Source organism: Colias eurytheme, chromosome 31 (genome assembly GCF_061535395.1).
Source record: "Colias eurytheme isolate Ceu_HAF_F1 chromosome 31, ilColEury1 Martin Lab GWU primary, whole genome shotgun sequence".
Lineage (NCBI taxonomy): Eukaryota > Metazoa > Arthropoda > Insecta > Lepidoptera > Pieridae > Colias > Colias eurytheme.
This window is the reverse complement of record NC_143010.1, coordinates 173,334-193,618: the sequence shown is the minus strand read 5'-3', so window position 1 is coordinate 193,618 and position 20,285 is coordinate 173,334. Positions and strand designations below refer to the sequence as shown.

At 34.0% G+C, this 20,285-nt stretch overlaps 2 protein-coding genes across 3 annotated transcripts; both read right to left on the bottom strand.

Moving 5' to 3' along the window:
* Window positions 1-1,099: 1,099 nt before the first annotated feature.
* Window positions 1,100-14,409, bottom strand: LOC149895296 (zinc finger Y-chromosomal protein-like). Of its 2 annotated transcripts, none has more exons than XM_090118886.1 (11): window positions 14,186-14,409; window positions 13,187-13,312; window positions 11,170-11,349; window positions 7,570-7,902; window positions 6,975-7,093; window positions 6,418-6,514; window positions 5,756-5,871; window positions 5,197-5,308; window positions 4,235-4,336; window positions 2,321-2,452; window positions 1,100-1,326 (listed from the first exon to the last, which is right to left on the bottom strand). In XM_090118886.1, the coding sequence occupies exons 1-11, from the start codon at window positions 14,288-14,290 to the stop codon at window positions 1,222-1,224; spliced, it is 1,527 nt and encodes a 508-aa protein (XP_089975012.1). In that variant the 5' UTR covers window positions 14,291-14,409; the 3' UTR covers window positions 1,100-1,221. The 2 variants fall into 2 exon arrangements, with proteins under 2 accessions (XP_089975012.1, XP_089975013.1); XM_090118887.1 differs by having other exon boundaries at window positions 13,187-13,305; window positions 14,186-14,304.
* Window positions 14,410-15,628: 1,219 nt separating this feature from the next.
* On the bottom strand, window positions 15,629-18,364 carry LOC149895295 (pseudouridylate synthase RPUSD1-like). Its single transcript, XM_090119118.1, has 5 exons — window positions 18,135-18,364; window positions 17,715-17,952; window positions 17,132-17,290; window positions 16,216-16,333; window positions 15,629-15,830 (listed from the first exon to the last, which is right to left on the bottom strand). The coding sequence occupies exons 1-5, from the start codon at window positions 18,240-18,242 to the stop codon at window positions 15,629-15,631; spliced, it is 825 nt and encodes a 274-aa protein (XP_089975244.1). The 5' UTR covers window positions 18,243-18,364.
* Between the last annotated feature and the right edge of the window lie 1,921 nt (window positions 18,365-20,285).

Below are 20,285 nucleotides of genomic sequence, written 5' to 3'. Positions count from 1 at the left end.
TGAAACTTTTTTTTGACCAGAGGAAGAAAATAAAACACATTTTTACATATCAAACTTTATTCAATTAAATTTATATCTATACCTTAATAATACTTCTCAGTCTAATACGATCATTTATTGAAAAATAAACCAAATTACGATGATGAAAAAGATGGAGGATTCAGAAAATTACAATTTTAATCAAAAAATATTGCAAAAGGTAACATAACTTTTGTATATAACAATAATTTTATTTAAAAAAACGTTAATTCATTGTACAATTTTCAAAAATAATCAGAAAACAAGAATAAGTAGTCACAATTAAAAATAAAGGCTAACGTTGCGGCAATATTTAGTTATTAGGAACTAATTTTTAGGATTTAGATAAAAAAACAATTTTTAAACTTTTCTTAATTTTATATCTTCTTATATAATGAATAGCAAAATGTGTTGGTAAGCGCATAACTCGAGAACGGCTGAACCGATTTCGATAATTCTTTTTTTATTAAGTATATTCCTTGAAGTACGAGGATGGTTCTTATGTAGAAAACGTAAACATGTACCACGGGCGAAGCCGGGGCGGACCGCTAGTTTCTTATATAAAGCAATTTCTTTACACTTTTTATCAAATGTATATAAAGGTGCATTTACATCCATCGAGCGAATGTTTATCTATACTAATACATATTATAAAACTGAAGAGCTTATTTGTTTGTTTGAACGCGCTAATCTCAGGAACTACTGGTCCGATTTGTAAAATTCTTTCGGTGTTAGATAGCTCATTTATCGTGGAAGACTATAGGCTATATATCATCACGCTAAGACCAACAAGAGCGGAGCAATGCGGGTGAAATCGCGGGGAACGGCTAGTTCGAAATAAAGGCGTAGAACATTATTTCGTTGTTTTTAGTGCGTTCGAAAAGATTGTATGCAATGTTCTAATACTGAACAACACTGAATACGAATTTTCGTTTACACTAAAAAGTAAAAGATCACGAAATAATGCTCTTGCTCTATGTTCGTTTGATGCACCGTTACACAAATATACGTATTATCAATATTTTTTTACAAATTAAGTAAGCAAATCAACATTTTTGATCAAAAAAAACATTCATATTTTAGAAATCACTCCTAAAACCTTTATAAGAGACACATACATATATAACTCCTAGAATCTAGGAGCCACATACTTTCCTAAAATCCCTAATTTATAAGCCCTAATGTATTTAGGGTCCCTAAATATTAAGTCGCAGTATGTGTTGGCGGAGGCCCAGACGGTAAGTGATGTAGGGACATCTCTTGGAGTTGCTTTTTCGTCTTTTTATTTTTCTTCGGCTGTACTTTTATCTGAAAATATAAATTATATTAGTTTTTCATATGTTAAGAATAATGAAGAAACATTGGAATGAAAATGTAGTATTTAATTAATTTTTTATTAGATTTAAAAGAGCAACTATGGAGTTTCTTGCCGGTTCTTCTCCATAGATACTGCTTTCCGAATCGGTGGTAAATGTTAAAAATATGTAATGACGATTCGAAAGTGCTTCTAGAAGAAGTCTAATTGAATAAATAAATGTTTGAATTTGATGAAACAACGCTTTAACCGGTGAAAAACGAGCGGTTAGTGTTAAAGTTATGACGTCATATCTAAAATTGCCAAATAGCGCAACTAATATGTTTTTAACAGTTTTTTTAAAATATTTGTTATTGAATTTGATATTTTTGGTTTTATGGCATTCAAATCTATACTAGTATTATAAAGCTGAAGAGTTTGTTTGAACGCGCTTATCTCAGGAAATACTGGTCCGATTTGAAAAATTCTTTCGGAGTTAGATAGCCCATTTATCGAGAAAGGCTATAGGCTATATATCATCACGCTAAGACCAACAGGAGCGGAGCACTGCGGGTGAAACCGCGGAGCGCAGTTAGTCCTACTATCCTACTATATATTATAAATGCGAAAGTTTGTGAGGATGGACGTGTACGTGTATGTTTGTTACTCTTTCACGCGAATACTATTGAACCGATTACAATGAAATTTAGCACACATATAGAGGGTAACTTGGATTAACACATAGGATAGGTTTTATCCCGGAAATCCCACGGGAACGGGAAATAGACGGAATTTTTTTGAAAGCGCGGGCGAAGCCGCGGGCGAAAAGCTAGTAAATAAAAAAAAACGTGTGTCACTCGGGGACTGCCGCGGTAAACCTATTGCATGCCTTCAAGCCACACCTCCGAGCCCATCGGAGTGGGGAGCGTGAGGTTTTTTCGTTACGGAATTTCTCGATTCGGTCCCCGCGCGATATGCGCTATGCAATAGCTTAATAAAACACTTTACCTTATAGTGCAGCTCCCGCACATGTCGGTACAGGCTGGAGTACCAGCCGAACGCCGCGTCACACTGACCGCACTGGTACGGAGTCTCACTTGTGTGCATCGCCACTATGTGGTACTTCAGTTTCGCCGCGTTCTGGGAACAACACGTAATTTTGACGTGACAACAAACAAACAAATGTATGCGTGTACTAGAGTACACACGTAAGAAGTGAAACTTCTTTATGACCTTATTTTTCAAAAAATAATTTACTATATGCAACTTTACAGAAATACGTCAATTACGCGTGGTAGGGATAAAAACAAGATGGCGCGTAACGGAAAAATGTTACACTTAATTATTTTCCAACCCCGATTAAGAAGTTTCACTTCAACATACAAACAAAAATTCTTTATTGTGCACCACAGAGAAAAGTACAAATAAGGATACATATATATAAGTAACAAAGAGCACAACAGGCAGTCTTATCGCTCTTACTCGACAACGTCTTATAATTCGATAGAGCCGGCTGCACGCACGAAAACACATGACTCATGCGGCGTTACCTCGCTCTGAGGCGTTCCATGTAAGGCTTGAAGTGCAAGCGAGAGCGCGGAACGAGCGACAAAGAAGCACAATCGGACGTTGTCACGTTCAACTATCGTCAGTAAACCGACTTTACATACAACCAATTTTTCTTTAAATAACTCTCCATAATCTATACCCGGCGCGGCCTAAGATGATCCCTATGACACTGACAGTTATTCTCAAGAGACAAACTTGTAATGGCGTCACCATTAAATTAGAAACGTATTGGAGGCGTCTAAAAATGGCATTTATTAATTTTTACGTAGCTTTATGCCATTACAATGATATTCCGTTGGAATTATAACAATTCTTAACATTTACGAGAAATTATATCAATCTGACTTTACGTTTACGTCCTTCAAAACTTACATCGTTGGCATTTATCGACTAGTGCGGAAAGTATCGATAAACAAATTTCGATAATGGAAACGAGTTCACATTTTTTCCATGCTTAAGCTATAGTTCATTCTCTATTGAATGGAACAGAAGATCGCAGCATAATTAATTAATTAATTACCGTTCGCGTTAATTTACTTACCTATGATAATATAAGTTTTTTAGAAAAATTAAATGGGGGATTCCATTTTCATGATAAAATAATATACACTGTGTTAAACGGGTTAAAGATTACGAGAAAATGATAAGGTGCATTTTTATGTTTTGGAAAACTTTCGTTTTACTTACCGTTTCGTTTACATAATAGACGATAAAAATTCATTTTATAATATTTGTAAAAACATGTTTACCGACGTGGCTGAATGCAAACCACGCCTTAGCCTATAAAATAGTAAAGTATCGACACGATCCATCATACGAGCAATCACTAAGACGAACTGTCATAGGGATCATCTTAGGCCGCGCCGGGTATATACTAATATTATAAAGCTAAAGAGTTTTTTTGTTTGAACGCGCTAATCTCAGGGACTACTGGTCCGATTTGAAAAATTCTTTCGGTGTTAGATAGCCCATTTATCGAGTAAGGCTATATATATATCATCACGCTAAGACCAACACGAGTGAAGCAATGCGGGTGAAACCGCGCGGCACACCGCACAGCTAGTTAATTATTATTAGGTAGATATGTGAAATAATCTGGTCGATGGTAGTACCGAAACTATATCATCGAGCTACTGACTCGAGGAATATAAACCATAGCATGGCCCGTAGCCCCATGCATGTTGAACAAATGTTGTTACTTATGATGTTAGCTATCTTGTCTTGCGAGGTTGCCGGTGTTTTACAAGTAACCCTGTATAGTGTAGTGTAGTGTAACACACACTACACTACACTATACAGGGTTACTTGTAAAGCGGCACTAAGTGCACACTAAGTGTAGTATAATGTAATCACCTGGTAGGACTTGCCGCACACGTGGCACAGGTTGTCCTTCTTCTCCTTGTTGCGATGCACGTTCTGAAGGTGCACGTAGAGCGATGTGTGGCATTTGAACGGCTGGAAAATATATATATGTACTTATAAATAAAACAAAAAGACGTGTGTCATTCGGGGACTGCCGCGGTAAAGCTATTGCATGCTATGCCTTCAAGCCACACCTCCGCGCCCGTCCCCGTGGGGAGCGTGAGGTTTTTTCGTTACGGAATTTTTGGATTCGGTCCCCGCGCTCAAGGCCCGCGATAGAAGCTATGCAATAGCTTAAAAGCCATATGAATAGCTTAAAATTAAGTACGAGTGGCGATCTTATCGCTTAAAAGCTATTTCTCCCAGGCAACATTTGATATAACAATTGTATGAGTATGAGGCAGTTATTAATAAATTCATATATTCAAAGGTATCATGATTAAATGATTGACTCTTTGAACGAAATTATAGCGTTTTGGTCAATAATTTATCAGTAAAATCGAAAAAAACTATATGTAATTAATGTAACATAAACATCATGTTATTCTTATCACAGGGACCACAAAAATATATATTTACCAACAAAAAAGAGCGTGTGTGCCGAGCACATATGTCAGAAGTGAAACTTCTTTGGCCAGATTCAAAGATACCAAAATTATCGCCTTTTTACGTTTGACTGACCGGTTGGCTTAGTTAGTAGTGGCCCTGCCTTCCAAGCCAGAGGTCGTGGGTTCGATTCCCACCCGGGGCAAATATTTGTGTGATGAACATAGATGTTTGCTCTGTGTCTGGGTGTTAATTATCTATATAAGTATTTATTTAAAATTATATATGTATGTTTATCCATAACACAAGCGAAAGCTTAGTATGGGATCAGATCGTGCCGTGTGTGAAAATTGTCCTGAAATATTTATTAAAAATTAAAATATTTATTAGTTAAAAGTTATTCCTACCTTATTACACAGTTGACATCTAAACTTAATCTTATTGAGATGTTCCCAGTCGATGTGATCTCGCAGTCGGGTTTTGTTCACAAACTTCTTGCCGCACTCCTCACATGTGAAGCTGAAAGTGATGCGATTTGCGTGGGGTGATAGATTGAGTTTATGTTCAAAACATTTATAGCATACACATACCCCCACTATAAAAAAATGTGTGCGTGTACTAGTGTACACACGTAAGAAGTGAAACTTCTTTATGACCTTATTTTTCAAAAAATAATTTACTATATGCAACTTTACAGAAATACGTCAATCACGCGTGGTAGGGATAAAAACAAGATGGCGCGTAACGGAAAAATGTCACGCGTAACGAAAAAATGTTACACTAAATTTTTTTCCAACCCCGATAAAGAAGTTTCACTTCAAAAAAGTGTAGTGTGTTATTGCGTGATATAGTCTTGTAGTGTAGTGTAATTTGTTTTTATTGAAGTGAAACTTCTTTATCGGGGTTGAAAAAAAATTTTGTGTATTGTAGTGTCGCTAGTATGGTGTTATAGTGTCGGACACTCACGTGAACTCGCTCTCGGACACATGTCTCCTCGACACTCGCACGTGTTGTCTGTACGTCGCTACGGATGCGAACGATTTGTCGCATTTCTCGCAATACAGCTCGCCGGATTCGCGAGCCTGTGGGGTGTGTGAGCTATCAGTGTGTGGGAGTCGCATCGGAAATGGTATAGCAGTTTCTTTATGATAGGTTTGATGCATTTCTTAATAATGGGCTTTACAGTTTTTTTGTTTGAAGTTATTTTAGCTATCACTAAGTTTAACGGTTTAACGGTTTAGTAAGAACCAGCTTTCCGCTTGCGGCTACGCCCGTTTTGTCTAAAACCTAATAAATTATAATATATAATTTTGAAACCTTTCTCTTGGATCACTTTATCAAAATCCGTTGCGTAGTTTTAAAGATTAAAACATACATAGGGATATAGGGATAGAGAAAGCGAAAGAATTTTTCAAATCGGACCAGTAGTTCATGAGATTAGCGCGTTCAAACAAACAAACAAACTCTTCAGCTTTATAATATTAGTATAGATAAAAAATGATTTTTATCTATCTATCTCTGAAGATAGACCAATAAGACAGACGAAAACGAAAATTGTCTTTGACAACTTATGCAGAAAACTTCATAAATCATAAGTGAAACCCAATTTTTTACTACATAGTATATACCTTATGGCTCCGTAGATGCCGTCCCAGGTTCGATTTCCACTGGTACACTTTGCCGCAGCGCGGGCACGGGTAGCGGTTCTGGCCCTTGTGTAGAACACTGAAACATTTTATTACGTATAGAATGAAATAGTTATACATATATAGTAATACTAGCTGTGCTCCGCGGTTTCACCCGCATTGCTCCGCTCCTGTTGGTCTTAGCGTGATGATATATAGCCTATAGCCTTCTTAGATATGGCCTATCTAACACCGAAAGAATTTGTAAAGAAGTTCCCGAGATTAAGGCGTTCAAACAAACAAAATCTTCAGCTTTATAATCTATACTAATATTATAAAGAGGAAAGGTTTGTATGTATGTATGTATGTATGTATGTATGGTTTTCACGCATAAACTACTGGACCGATTTTGATGAAATTTGGCACAGATAATCTTTAGACCCTGAGAAAGAACATAGGCTACCTTTTATTGCGAAATATGTACCACGGGCGAAGCCGGGGCGGACCGCTAGTATTAAGTATAGATGTGTATCCATATATGTGTACATGTTTATACTCACTTTAGATGATATCTATAAGTCTTCCTAGAGCTGAACAACTTCCCACACTCGACGCACTGCGGCCGCTCCGGTAGCGCTTCGGTATTGCGCGTTTTAGGCCTTCGCCCCACTTCTGCTTTCTATAGAAAGAATGAACATATTTTCTTATACATTGTTAGTTTAAACAACACTTTAAAATTACAGAAAATACTATATTTTAAAGAACTTAAAAGTTTTATTGTTATTATCATAATCCACACGATAATATATCCAGAATCCCAAAAAGCATTAAAATCTGTTAAGCAATTCTTTATAATTATAATTGGTGTTCTACCTACATTTTTTTTTAATCTCCATGTAATTATATGTATATTTAAAATGGATCGTTATTTCCCTTGGTCACGGTATCGCTTGTGAATAAATAGACCGATTTTGATAATTATTATTTTGATGTGTTCATTATTGTCGGGAGAAGGATCTTATGAAAGGATTTCCTTCTAAAAATTAAAAAAAAGTTCAAACCTAACCGCTATTTAAACTGCACGGGTTTAAATATTTACGTGAATACAGGACAACGTTTGTCGGGTTGAAAATGAAATTAAAATGCCTTCCTCACCTCACTAACAACATGCTCTTCCAAATGTTTATTCAAGTCAATTTCCGTGTCAAAAACACTATCACACTGATCGCATTTAAAATCACCAATTTTATCACTTAACTCACTATGTTTCCCCAATTCACTATGTTTCGCCAACTCACTAATTTTTTCCAACTCACTATTTTTTCCCAACTCACTATTTACACTAAACTCACACTTCTTATCACTAAACTCATTGTCACTCTCAATGTGATTGTCGAAATCAATTGGCTCTGGATCACTGTCAGGTATGATTTCTTTCTTTTGCTTGACTTTTTTCAATTTCACCTTCTTTTTAATTTTCTTTTTCACCTGAAAAGATAATTTGTTTATTAAAAATATCTTAAAAGCAGAGGCGGCTCGTGACAAAATTGTATGGGTGTTCACTTGAAATAAAACAACGAAAATACAATAGCGTTAGAAGGATAATTTTTTACAAAAAAAATGAGCACCACATTATAAATCCATACTTAATATTATAAATGCGAAAGTAACTCTGTCTGTCTGTCTGTTACTCAATCACGCCTAAATAACTGAACCAATTTGCATGAAATTTGGTATGGAGATATTTTGATACCCGAGAGAGGACATAGGCTACCTTTTATTGAGAAATATGTACCACGGGCGAAGCCGGGGCGGACCTCTAGTAATATTATAAATGCGAAAGTGTGTTTATTCGTTTTAATGTGACATGGCCATGGGTAACTTTTGACAGCGGTGAAACCTCTCATACTAATGCGAATTTAACATCAGGGGAATCCGCGGGCAAAGAAAAATATATGAATATTGTTTTCAATAAAAGTGATGATGATGATATTGTTCATGAAATTAATAATAATTCCATAATTCCAGGGCCCTGGTGAAAGCGCCCAACGACCACGCGAGTTTATACGTTCGCTAGCTATGCAGATACTGAGCCATTCTGCGCACGCGCGGCCTGTGGATAGAGAGCATAGCGTACGGGATGTGGGTGGGAATAGGTGGGTGGTTGGTAGTACTTTAATCAGTCGTAAAAATTTCCAATTTTAGGAAGATTAGAAAAATGATTTTAACAATACTTAGGGAAATTTCGATTGACATAAAAATTACGATAAGTCAGGAAAAATGTCTATAAGTCAGGAAAATTTCCATAAGTCAGGAAAATTTCTATAAGCTGGAAAATTTCCATAAGAAAGGAAAATTTCTATACACCAGGAAAATTTCTATAAACAAGGAAAATTTCTATACGTCAGGAAAATTTATATAGATAAGGAAAATTTGTATAAGTCAGTTAAATGTTTATAAGCCAGGAAAATTTCTATACGTCAGGAAAATTTCCATATGTCGGGAAAATTTCTATGCGTCGGGAAAATTTCTATGCGTCGGGAAAATTTCCATAAGTACGGAAAATTTCTATACGCCAGGAAAATTTCTATAAGAAAGGAAAATTTCCATAAGTCCGGAAAATTTCTATACGTCAGGAAAATTTCCATATGTCGGGAAAATTTCTATGCGTCAGGAAAAATTCTATAAGCCTGGAAAATTTCTATAGTCAGGAAAATTTCTATAGTCAGGAAAATTTCTATACGCCCGGAAAATTTCTATACGCCAGGAAAATTTCCATACGTCCGGAAAATTTCTATGCGTCGGGAAAATTTCTATAAGCTAGGAAAATTTCTATAAGTCCGGAAAATTTCTATACGTCCGGAAAATTTATATACGCCAGGAAAAATTCTATTAGCCAGGAAAATTTCTATACGTGAGGAAAATTTCTATACGCCAGGAAAAATCCATAAGTCGGGAAAATTACGATAAGCCAGGAAAAATTTCTATAAGTCAGGATAATTTCCATAATCGGGAAAATTTCTATAAGAAAAGAAAATTTCCATAAGTCCGGAAAATTTCGATACGTCAGGAAAATTTGTATAATTCAGGAAAAATTATATACGCCAGGAAAATTTCTTTACGTCAGGAAAAATTATATAAGCCAGGAAAATTTCTATACGTGAGGAAAATTTCTCTTTGCCGCAAAAAATTCTATAAGTCAGTAAATTATGATAAAATACGTATTTAAGGCGATAGAAACGATTCAACTATTAATTTATATTTAAACATGGTATGCATAATAAATAACCTTATATTTCGTGTTTCTCAGAAATAATTCAGAAGAGAACTTAATACAACGGTTCGGTGAGATGGGAGAGGATACGGAAGATTGCTCTAAACCGGCGATTGTGAAGGTAATATTATTATTTATTTAATTAAGTATTTAATTTGATAGATAAATTTAAAAATTTAATCAGAGAGATAATGTAAAAAGCAGTTTTAATCCTACTAATATTATAAATGCGAAAGTTTGTGAGGATGTGTGTGTGTGTGTGTGTGTTTGTTACTCTTTCACGCAAATACTACTGAACCGATTACAATGAAATTTAGCACACATATAGAAGGTAACTTGGATTAACATATAGGGTAGGTTTTATCCCGGAAATCCCACGGGAACGGGAACTATGCGGGTTTTCCTTTGAAAACGCGAGCGAAGCCGCGGGCGGAAATCTGAGTATCTATAGTATAAACACTAAAAATTATAAAGTATTTCAAAACGAATTCAATTATTATTTAGCAAAATTAGAAAATCCCCGAATTTGCATTCGCGAGCGTATTCATAGTGTTTGTTTATAATATAGGAGTGGCAACGTCGCGCGCAATTGCTGCTGTCATGCGATGCGCAACGTCGCTTGAGAGCGGCGCTCCGAAAATGGCTATTTTTCCATATTAAATCTTTTGTTTCACGCGCAGGACTGTGGCGAAATTTCTCTTTCACTCTTATTGGATTTCGTATGTAGGCAATGTACTGAATGTTGTTTCATAGGAGCGCAATCGAGAGCGCTCCGTAAGCTCCGTTTCGCGCATTACTTATTAAATGAACAAGAGTGTATGTAATGTATTTTATTTGTAATGTGTAAAGGTACTTATTTTATTGATATTAGTATTGGAGTTTTTTACGATAGATTTTAAATAATGAGCAGGTATAACTTTATTATAATAAATAATTATATGGGAGTTCACTGCACCAGCGCTTCTGAGGACGAGCCGCCTCTGCTTAAAAGTGGATTTAACAGTGGCACATATAATCTCAATTTTATTTTTTTCTGTTATCTTAATGATACTTAATTTGGCTGTCAATTTTAAATTTTGTTAAGCTAAACTGCAATAAAGTTGTTTTTAATAAAGTTCCTTTTTGTTGCGCAGCAATTGTCTAACACATTCGTGGCATACATATATTCAAATAATATGAATATAATATGAATATAAAATGAATATAATATGAATATAATATGTGAAAAGATTTGATAGCTTCTATCTAAGAAATAAATTAAAAACAACTGCACCAATTTCCTTTATATTTTCAGGGATATCTGGAATTTGTTAAGTTTGGACAATGTGGGCAAAGCTGTCTAGTTTTCACACAAAATCTACTACATATATGGATTTTTACGAATTTTTTTATGAAATTTATATTATATTATTAAATTAATAATTTAAGTTAAAATTGTTGTTAGCATGGGCCAACAATGCTTCCTATAAACTAAAACATACCTTCTTCACCGGCCACACCTCACTCAACTCATCTACAAATGTTTCCTCACAGTGAGTGTCACTCAACTCAAGTTTGATGTCGTCCAACTCAGTCTTTGGTATGAGTGGGATGGCTATCGAGGTCTCTTGGTGAATTTGTAAGTGAGGTGGTTTCGCTAGAGTGGGCTGTAGCGAGGGGTTCTGAAAAATTATAATAAATCTATCTAAATAACAAGTATATCGTAAACTAATTTTCATGAAATTGAATATACAGCGAGTTCTGAAGCAAATCGAATTAGATTAATAGTATCATAGCCATAATAGTCACCTTCGTGTCAAACTTTTAAATTGAAAATTATTCATCTAAACTTCTGCAAGTATTGTTTCATAATTTTTAAGGTTAAATGAGTTATTATATTATGTCTATATTGCCTGAATAAATAAATGACTTATTTGTATTATTTAAATGGATGAATCAGCAAGCAACAATAATCCCATTTTAATAATTGAAGTGAAACTTTTTTATCGGGATTGGAAAAAAATTTAGTGTAACATTTTTTTGTTACGCGTGACATTTTTCCGTTACGCGCCATCATTTCTTATCCCTACCACGCGTTATTCAACGTATTTCTGTAAAGTTGCTTAAAGTATAATTTTTTTTTTAAATAAGGTCATAAAGAAGTTTCACTTCTTACTTACTTCACACATTTTTTTTATAGAATACTTTAAATTCAAATAATTGTCATCGAGTTACTGATCCATACTACATAATATTATAAATGCGAATGTAACTCTGTCTGTCTGTCTGTTACTCAATCACGCCTTAACTACTCAAACTCAAACTCAAACATTTATTTATTCAATTAGACTTCTTATAGAAGCACTTTTGAAACGTCATTACATATTTTAAAATTTACCACCGATTCGGAAAGCAGTATCTACGGAGAAGAACCGGCAAGAAACTCCATAGTTGCTCTTTTAAATCATGTCAGTTTTACAATTTTACAAAATACATACATCATATATTATAATAACATGCCAAAGAACTGTCCTGTGGTTTTTTCGCGACAACCTTCCATGGGTTTTTATCGTCCATATATTCCTGAATACTGTAGTACGCTCTCTGAACTAGTACATTTTTTATATAAGTTTTAAATTTAGAACTACTAAACTCTTTAATATTATGAGGAATTCTATTGTAAAAGCGTATACCTTGACCCATAAATGAATTTTTAACTTTAGCTAATCGGAAAAATGGCATTTCAATTCTATTTCTGTTCCTTGTGCCATAACAGTGTCTATCTCCTACTCTTGTGTGTAAGTCGGCGTTTTTGTGTACATGCAAAATATTATTAAATATATACTGTGATGGTACAGTAAGGATACCAGTATTCTTAAAGAGATCTCTTAGTGAGTCCCGAGCACGTAAATTATATATAGAACTAATGGTTCTTTTCTGTACTGAACCAATTTGCATGAAATTTGGTATAAAGATATTTTAATACCCGAGAAAGGACATAGGATAGGTTTTATTTTGAACGGGTTTTTCTTTGAAAACGCGGGCGAAGCCGCGGGCGGAAAGCTAGTAAATTCATAAATTATCAGACAGTTCATTTTTACCAGCCCTATTGTTTATATAATTATTTAATTACCGCATATTATTAATGAAAGATATTTTTATTGAACAAGGATTCAATTAACAAAACTGAAAAATTATAATTTTTCTGTATTTTGACGAATCAAAAGCACTTCTCAACATTCTAAAAAATTATTTTATTCAACAAGACTTTTTTAGTCCATTTCTGAACCACGCTTCTCAGTTGAATAATTTTTTTAAGTTATTTTTAAATATCTCATATAGCAACCATACATACATATTTTAATTGGCTTTCTTGCCGGTTCTTCTCCATAGATACTGCTTTCCGAATCGGTGGTAAATGTTAAAAAATATGTAATGACGTTTCAAAAGTGCTTCTATAAGAAGTCTAATTGAATAAATAAATGTGTGAGTTTGAGTTTAATGAGAATATAAACTCACAGATTGCAAGCACACAAGCAGCTCAACATAGCAACACTTGACTTGCTGATGGAACGCTTCGTACTTGCGCAAGAGAGCGCTACACTCCCAGCAGATTTGTAGTAGCTGCTGCATTTCATCTGGCCCCTGGAAGATATAAGTATCTTAACCCATTGACCACCGAGCGGCCCGATCGGGCCGAGACACAATAGATTTTCTATTGTGTCTGTGATCCGAGGACTGACGGATTAATATATATAAATCTCGTGTCACAATGTTTGTCCTCAATGGACTCCTAAACCACTTAACCGATTATAATCAAGATCAATTGTACTTTTGTTAAAGAAAAAGAAAACAATTATTGTTCCCTGTTAGTTTACCTCTTGTTGTCACACTTTTGGACTATTATTGGTGTGCCTTGTAATTGGCGTTTTTATATGTTATTTGTATAATTTATCTTAATAACAGCTGTAAGGTGCCTTTTATGAATAAAATAAAATAAATAAATAATAAAATTCGCACCACCATGTGCAGTTCGATCCAACTTGAGAGATAGGATAGTTTAAACATGTAGGTACCACGGGCGAAGCCAGGGCAGACCGCTGGTAGTATTATAAGAATTCTCAAACCAATATTTGAAGAAAATTCATGAGCCTATAATTTTTTCACTATTTATTAGTAGAATGTATAAATTTTGAAGTAGAAGACACTGGCAAATTCCTAGAATACCTACTATGAATTTCTTACAATTTACATAGTAGAACTGAATTTATTTGTATGATAGCAGATGATAATAAAACTAAGTATAAAAAAATAACGGTTCTAAAATCTAAATTTCTAAGTGATTCGAATTTTAAAAAAGATTCACAATTTAAAACAGGATTTTAAGACAATTCATGGGCTAATATTTTGTTCATTGTTTATTACTTATTAAATCACTCACAAATAGCATTATTTCAGTAAAAAACATTGACTTATTTAATTAAATTATGTTTATGTTTATTATTTGATAAAACTTACCGCTATTTCATTCACAATTTGTTTGAAAAAGTAATAAACACTGGAATCACGAATGCACGATAATTTTCGCCCGGAACACAAGCAAGCGGAACAAAGCTCGTTCATTGTGGCTTTTTATTATTTCAAATAGTTTTTAAAATAATACAATGTACGTAATTAATACTGAAAAGTTAAAAATATATTTTTTATTTTGTTTAAAAATTGTAAGCGTCCTATACGAGGTCCTTTAAGAATCATAAACGTCATTGTCATTGACAAAATTGCAGTTGACGTCGAGTGTTGTAGACTGTAATTCACATAGATCGTTATTCACATAGAAATACCGATTTGATAATCTCACCAACCAATCCTCTTAATTAAAACGTTGAAGATTTTTTTGGTGGGTTCTTTAGTGGGACGAATGGTGGGACCATTGAGATATACATATGGAGACGACACCGCCTACATCACTTATGTTCCGCTCAACATACGCCATATGGCGTAACTGCACGCTCATTTTTTATTTGTTTTAAAGTGAAACGCATCAAATATGCCTTCGTGTGTGTTACGATATTGCACAAAAAATGGTTGCCTGTAAAGTCGGTTTTACGGGCGAAGATTTTACGTGACAACGTCTTTTTCTCGATCATAGTTGAGTGGGAGAGAGACGCAAGGCATTCGGCGGGCCTCTCTCTCGTTCGGTGACTCATCGTAACGTTACCGAGCGTTACACTTTTTCATAAGTGACTCCCAGTCGCAACCTAATTTAAGACGTTGTCACGTCAATAATACAAATAATACGGAAAAGTGCAAAGGAATAACTTTTATCGGTAAGTACCTAACTAGATAATAATTTTTAAAACTTAGAGCAAAAAAATGGCGCACAGATTTTGTTCATGGTGTCTCCTCCATACGTAGTAATATTATCTCAATGGGTGGGACGCGCAATTTTTGAGGTACTACTGGTTCGAATTTTAAACTATTTTTGCGTTCGATAGTCCATAATGTTATGGTATCGATGGAAGCTATAATAATATATTTAACATCATGATGAGGAACAGTGATAGAAAGTAGAAACATTGCAAAAATTTTTGGAAACCAAGGCATAGTTCATGGTCAGCTAGATTCTAATTATTCAACATTTGTTTCGTTAATTTGTTAATTATATATTACATAATATAAATTTGCAGAGTTTTATGTAAAACTTCTATATGCACGATGAGAGTAAAATTTCAAGGTAGAGGCATACCGTTATGGCAATACCGTCTGGCAATTAAACGTCATGGACTAAGGCCTTAACTAAGGCGATGATTTTGGTATCTTTTAATATTGATAAAGAAATTTCACTTCTGACACATGTGCTCGGTATACACGCTCTCTTTTATTATACATTTTTTTATAGGTAGGTACACTTGCAACGGCAATCGTATAAATAAAAAATCAACGTAGATAACAACAAAAAATTTATTGAATGCTGAAATCTTTATATTTTACGCCAATAATATATTCTCGGTCAATATCATTGCAAGCGGAGACCAATTCATCTTTATTTCGATATTTATAGAAAACTTTTAGGGATTTCCATTTTGCAGTAAATTCTGGATCATTAAAGAATGGCTCAGCTGTCTGTATATCTAAAGGTTTTTGTTGCAGCGGTAATACCAATCTGAAAAAAAAAAATTAAAACGCTTTGATTTATAATATCTATACATACACATAAATTTATTAATATCGAATCTGGATCAGCTGTTTTATCAATAGCCTGTAATAAAAGCCAAAGTTTGTGAGGATGGATTGTTAATCTTTCACGCAAATAGTGTTGAGCCGATTACAATGAAATTTGGTACGTAGTTTTACGTAGTTTGTTTCCCAAAGACAAATAAATAAATAAAAATAAATAAATAAAGTAGGTAGCCAAAGACCAAGAATAAGACATAGGCTATACTATTTATCTTGGAAATCCCACAGGAACTATGCTTCTGAATCTATCTTTGAAAACGCTGGCGAAGTCGCTGGCGGAAATCTAGTTATATGTATAATGTATATCTCACCTAGTAGCATGCAGGAACATCCTGTGAGGAGCGATATCGCCTCTGTCACTATACGTATAGTCGCCGAGTATCGTGTGACCGATCGCGTGACAGTGCACGCGCAGTTGGTGACGACGACCTGGGTTATTTGTTGTAATTATTATTACCCAATTATGCTATACATGCAAAAATTTAAATGGATAAAATCCGAATAAAAGCCACAGACTGGATTCGATTTAAATAATTTTGTAGCCGTAGGTGAAAAACGAATTTAAGCTCAAAATTTTAACATATTTGAATTATACATTTCTATTAATAAAAGTTTATGTCCATGGCTTCACTCACTTTCAATTTGAAATTCTAAAACATTAAATAAGCTAGTCCATTCTCGAATCCATGTGAAGACACAAACAATTTTATTAAAATCGGTCCAGCTGTTATTACACCGAGTTCAGTGACAAACACACGCACATCATTTATATGGTACTAGCGGTCCGCCCCGGCTTCGCCCGTGGTACATATTTCGCAATAAAAAGTAGCCTATGTCCTTTCTCAGGTATCAAAATATCTCCACACCAAATTTCATGCAAATTGGTTCAGTAGTTTAGGCGTGATTGAGTAACAGACAGACAGACAGAGTGACTTTCGCATTTATAATATTAAGTATGGATATCTATACTAATCTATACTAATACTATAAAGCTGAAGAGTTTGTTTGTTTGAACGCTAATCTCGGGAACTACTGGTCCGATTTGAAAAATTCTTTCGGTGTTAGATAACCCATTTGTCGAGGAAGGCTAAGGATAGGTTATACTATATCATCACGCTTAGACCAACAGGAGTGGAGCCACGCGGGTTAAACCACGCGGCACAGCTATAAAGCAATAAAGATTATTGATCCACACTTATTACAACCACAGTAAACAAACAAACACACCAGTGATAGGCTTCAACAACACCACTGCGACAGGATCGCCCCCATAGTATCCAGTCTCCATGACGAGTAGCCGTGTGTGCGCTGGTCGCGAGTTACTCGCACTAGTTGAGTTAGTCACTACAGACATGCGGTGGCTGTTGTGCGGTGTTTGGTCTGTACCTTTTGATATGTTGGTTAGTTTGGTGGCGATTGGTCTTAACTATAGATTAAATAACTGAAGAATAAAATTTGAAAGAAAAATTATAATCAAGTGGATATTCGTATCCTCACAAATGACAAATGGCAGCCAAGTTTATATTGAAAAAAAAAAAATACCACTATCTATATTTGAAACACTATAAATAGCAGATATAAAGCGATAATACGAGTAACCCCGATGGGCAATTCTTTCAAATTGTTGAAATACCTATAGCTCTATAGCAGTAAAACTAATAATTAATTAAAATATGATAAAATGTATATTAATCGTACCTTAGAATACATATTATATGAAGAATACTGTATTTTCTCGTTTTGAGTTTTTATTAAATATTTACCGAATAGCTTAAAAATTGTTCTTTACAAAAAATTTAATCATACACACCTACTGCATAACGTATTTCAGCCAATTGAAACTCTGGATGACCTCTTATAACTGCCATGTAGTACTTTTTTGTCAGTCTCTTCTCGAATAACTTCCCTGCGCTTGCTGCAGTGGTTTTGTTTTTTGCTATACATAATACACCGCTTGTAGAATAATCGAGTCGTTGAACAAAATATAGTGGATTCGAAGATGTGGATAGATGGGAATCGTGTGATGCTATATGGCAGGTCACTGTGTTCTATAAAATAAAATTTATTATATGTTAGTATAGTTATTTACCTATTCATAAAAATCGGTAACGAGACGTGCATCACTAAGGGAAGCCGTAAAAAACAATAACATAACCTCCAAATACATTACAAGCAATTTCAAAACGTATTTGTGCAATTATATACCTTATTTTAAAATTTAAATACATACCTTCTCATTGGCATCATCTGAATTAATATACATATCGTATGGTTTGTTAACTACAAGAAAATCATCACTTTCAAATAATTTTTCGACAGCCATTTTGTTTACAGACATTGTGTACCGCGCGAAATTTTGAAAAACGTTCAAAAATTAATACATTCTAGAACTGTACGAAATTCTCACGAAAATTGGTGTTTTCTTGAAAATTCCTTTTCCGATATGCAATGCTGGTACAACTTTGAATATATTTGGACATAAATTTAGAAGAAATTTTGTAAAAGCCACCTGTATTGCTCTATCTACGTAACAATTAAAAATTTCTTCTAGTGGCATTTTATCCTGGAATGCAAAATTTCTATGATAAATTACCAAGTAAATTACATATTTTGTTTTGTAAAATTTAATTGATGCCAATCATGACTCGATGGCATCAATGATATTTTATGTATAGATACGTTATATACTCACAATATATCCAAAAAAAATGCTTCATATGCAGTGTCAGGCACACACAAATACAATTTTCATTTTACTTAATTTATTACATTGACAGACTGTATAAGAGAGACGGCTCTAATAAAATGATATAAATAAAAAAGACAAAGATAGTTTGTCACTTCCGCGCAGGTGTAAGCAAAAGTCATAAGAATTCACCAATTAAATATAAATAAACAAATAGTTGCCATGGTAATTGGCATAGATAAACGACACAGAAGGTTCAATGTTATAGATGTTAGGTTTCCTGCACAAGTAAATAAATGTGACAATTTCATTTACTATTTTATGATTATTATGATGTCGTATTAAAATGAAAAAAAAAAAATAAAAAACTTTTTTGGAGATATAACTGTATTAAGTATTTATTACTAGCTGTGGTGTTCGTTTAAGTCATCATCATTTCACCCGATAATCACCCACTGCTGAGCATACTGCATATAGTCCTCCTTATAGAACTCCATAAGGACCGATCTTACGCTATTCGTTTCAAGGCAGTTCCCGAAACCCGTACAAGGTCATCACTCCAACTTGTAGGATAATTATAATAATAGTTGTGCCTAGATGAAAAAAAAAAGGATGAAATAAAAGAAAGGATGAAGTACAGGTACCTTTTTTATCTAAAACACAAATAAAATTTATGTTCAATAGCTATTTACAGAAAAGCAAATAGCCTTTTTCGTCAGTAGCGATAATCTTTTCAATGTATACGTATATTCAACATCATTTTTGCAAACAAACATTTTTGCCATCACGATTTCATTGTATATAATAAATAGATATATTTGTTAATTATATGCACTGTGTGGATTTAAATATAAAATTAATCAAGTATTTACCCAAATCGAAATTAATAAAATAACCGTTCTATTTTCAATAATCGTATCTACATGATAATCTTTGAACACAGTGTGCGCTAGCTTTGTCACACTAGTGATTGAAGCAATGTTTTATCCCTTTCATTATTTCAATACACGTGTCAAGCAAGTGTCATTAATAAAGAATTGTAAATTGTTATTTTTACTCTTAAACTGTAATAATTTAATATATTTTGCTGTGATATGATATTCCTTTATCTTTCTTTATTTTTTTGCACGAATACGTGCACTTTCTGAACACACAGGAAGGCATTTTCGACAACTTTAATGTACCTATCGGCACACGCGCTCACTGGGACCGGTGACAATCTGACTGATTGCATTGGTCCCAAATAGGACCAATTCACGGAATCAGTTTTGGTGCGTTGATGACGTATCTACCTCTTGTTTCTATATATAATATCATTGGATGGCATTCTATCTTTTGACAAAACATGAACGAAATCATTTATCATTTCATATTTCAAAGAAAATTTATATGTTATATTAAAGGTAACCTAATAAAATAAATCTCTATAGTCCTTTCACCTTTCACTTGGAAAAATTAAACATATTTCTATTAAATAATTTCCATTTGCACTACTAAGCACAGTAAAATATTGCAATGTATGCTATAAAGAAATAATATTTGTGACACAAATTGTTTTCATAATTCCTGAACGTAATTTAGAAAAACGTTGCCATACCTATACATTTTTTACTGTGTATGGTATTTCCACAGGGTATTTCGGTCTTGTGATTCTTTTATTAAATCAAGATAAATCTAACACGTCTACTACAAAAA

Coding starts and splice junctions, on each gene's coding strand:
- LOC149895296 (XM_090118886.1), bottom strand. CDS start 14,290: ATGAACGAGCTTTGTTCCGCTTGCTTGTGTTCCGGGCGAAAATTATCG. Junction 11,350..13,186: donor TGCTTGTGTGCTTGCAATCT/GTGAGTTTATAT, acceptor ATAATTTTTCAG/AACCCCTCGCTACAGCCCAC. Junction 5,872..6,417: donor GGCATCTACGGAGCCATAAG/GTATATACTATG, acceptor CACACCCCACAG/GCTCGCGAATCCGGCGAGCT.
- LOC149895295 (XM_090119118.1), bottom strand. CDS start 18,242: ATGTCTGTAAACAAAATGGCTGTCGAAAAATTATTTGAAAGTGATGAT. Junction 17,953..18,134: donor CAGATGATGCCAATGAGAAG/GTATGTATTTAA, acceptor TTTATTTTATAG/AACACAGTGACCTGCCATAT. Junction 15,831..16,215: donor ATGTTCCTGCATGCTACTAG/GTGAGATATACA, acceptor TTTTTTTTTCAG/ATTGGTATTACCGCTGCAAC.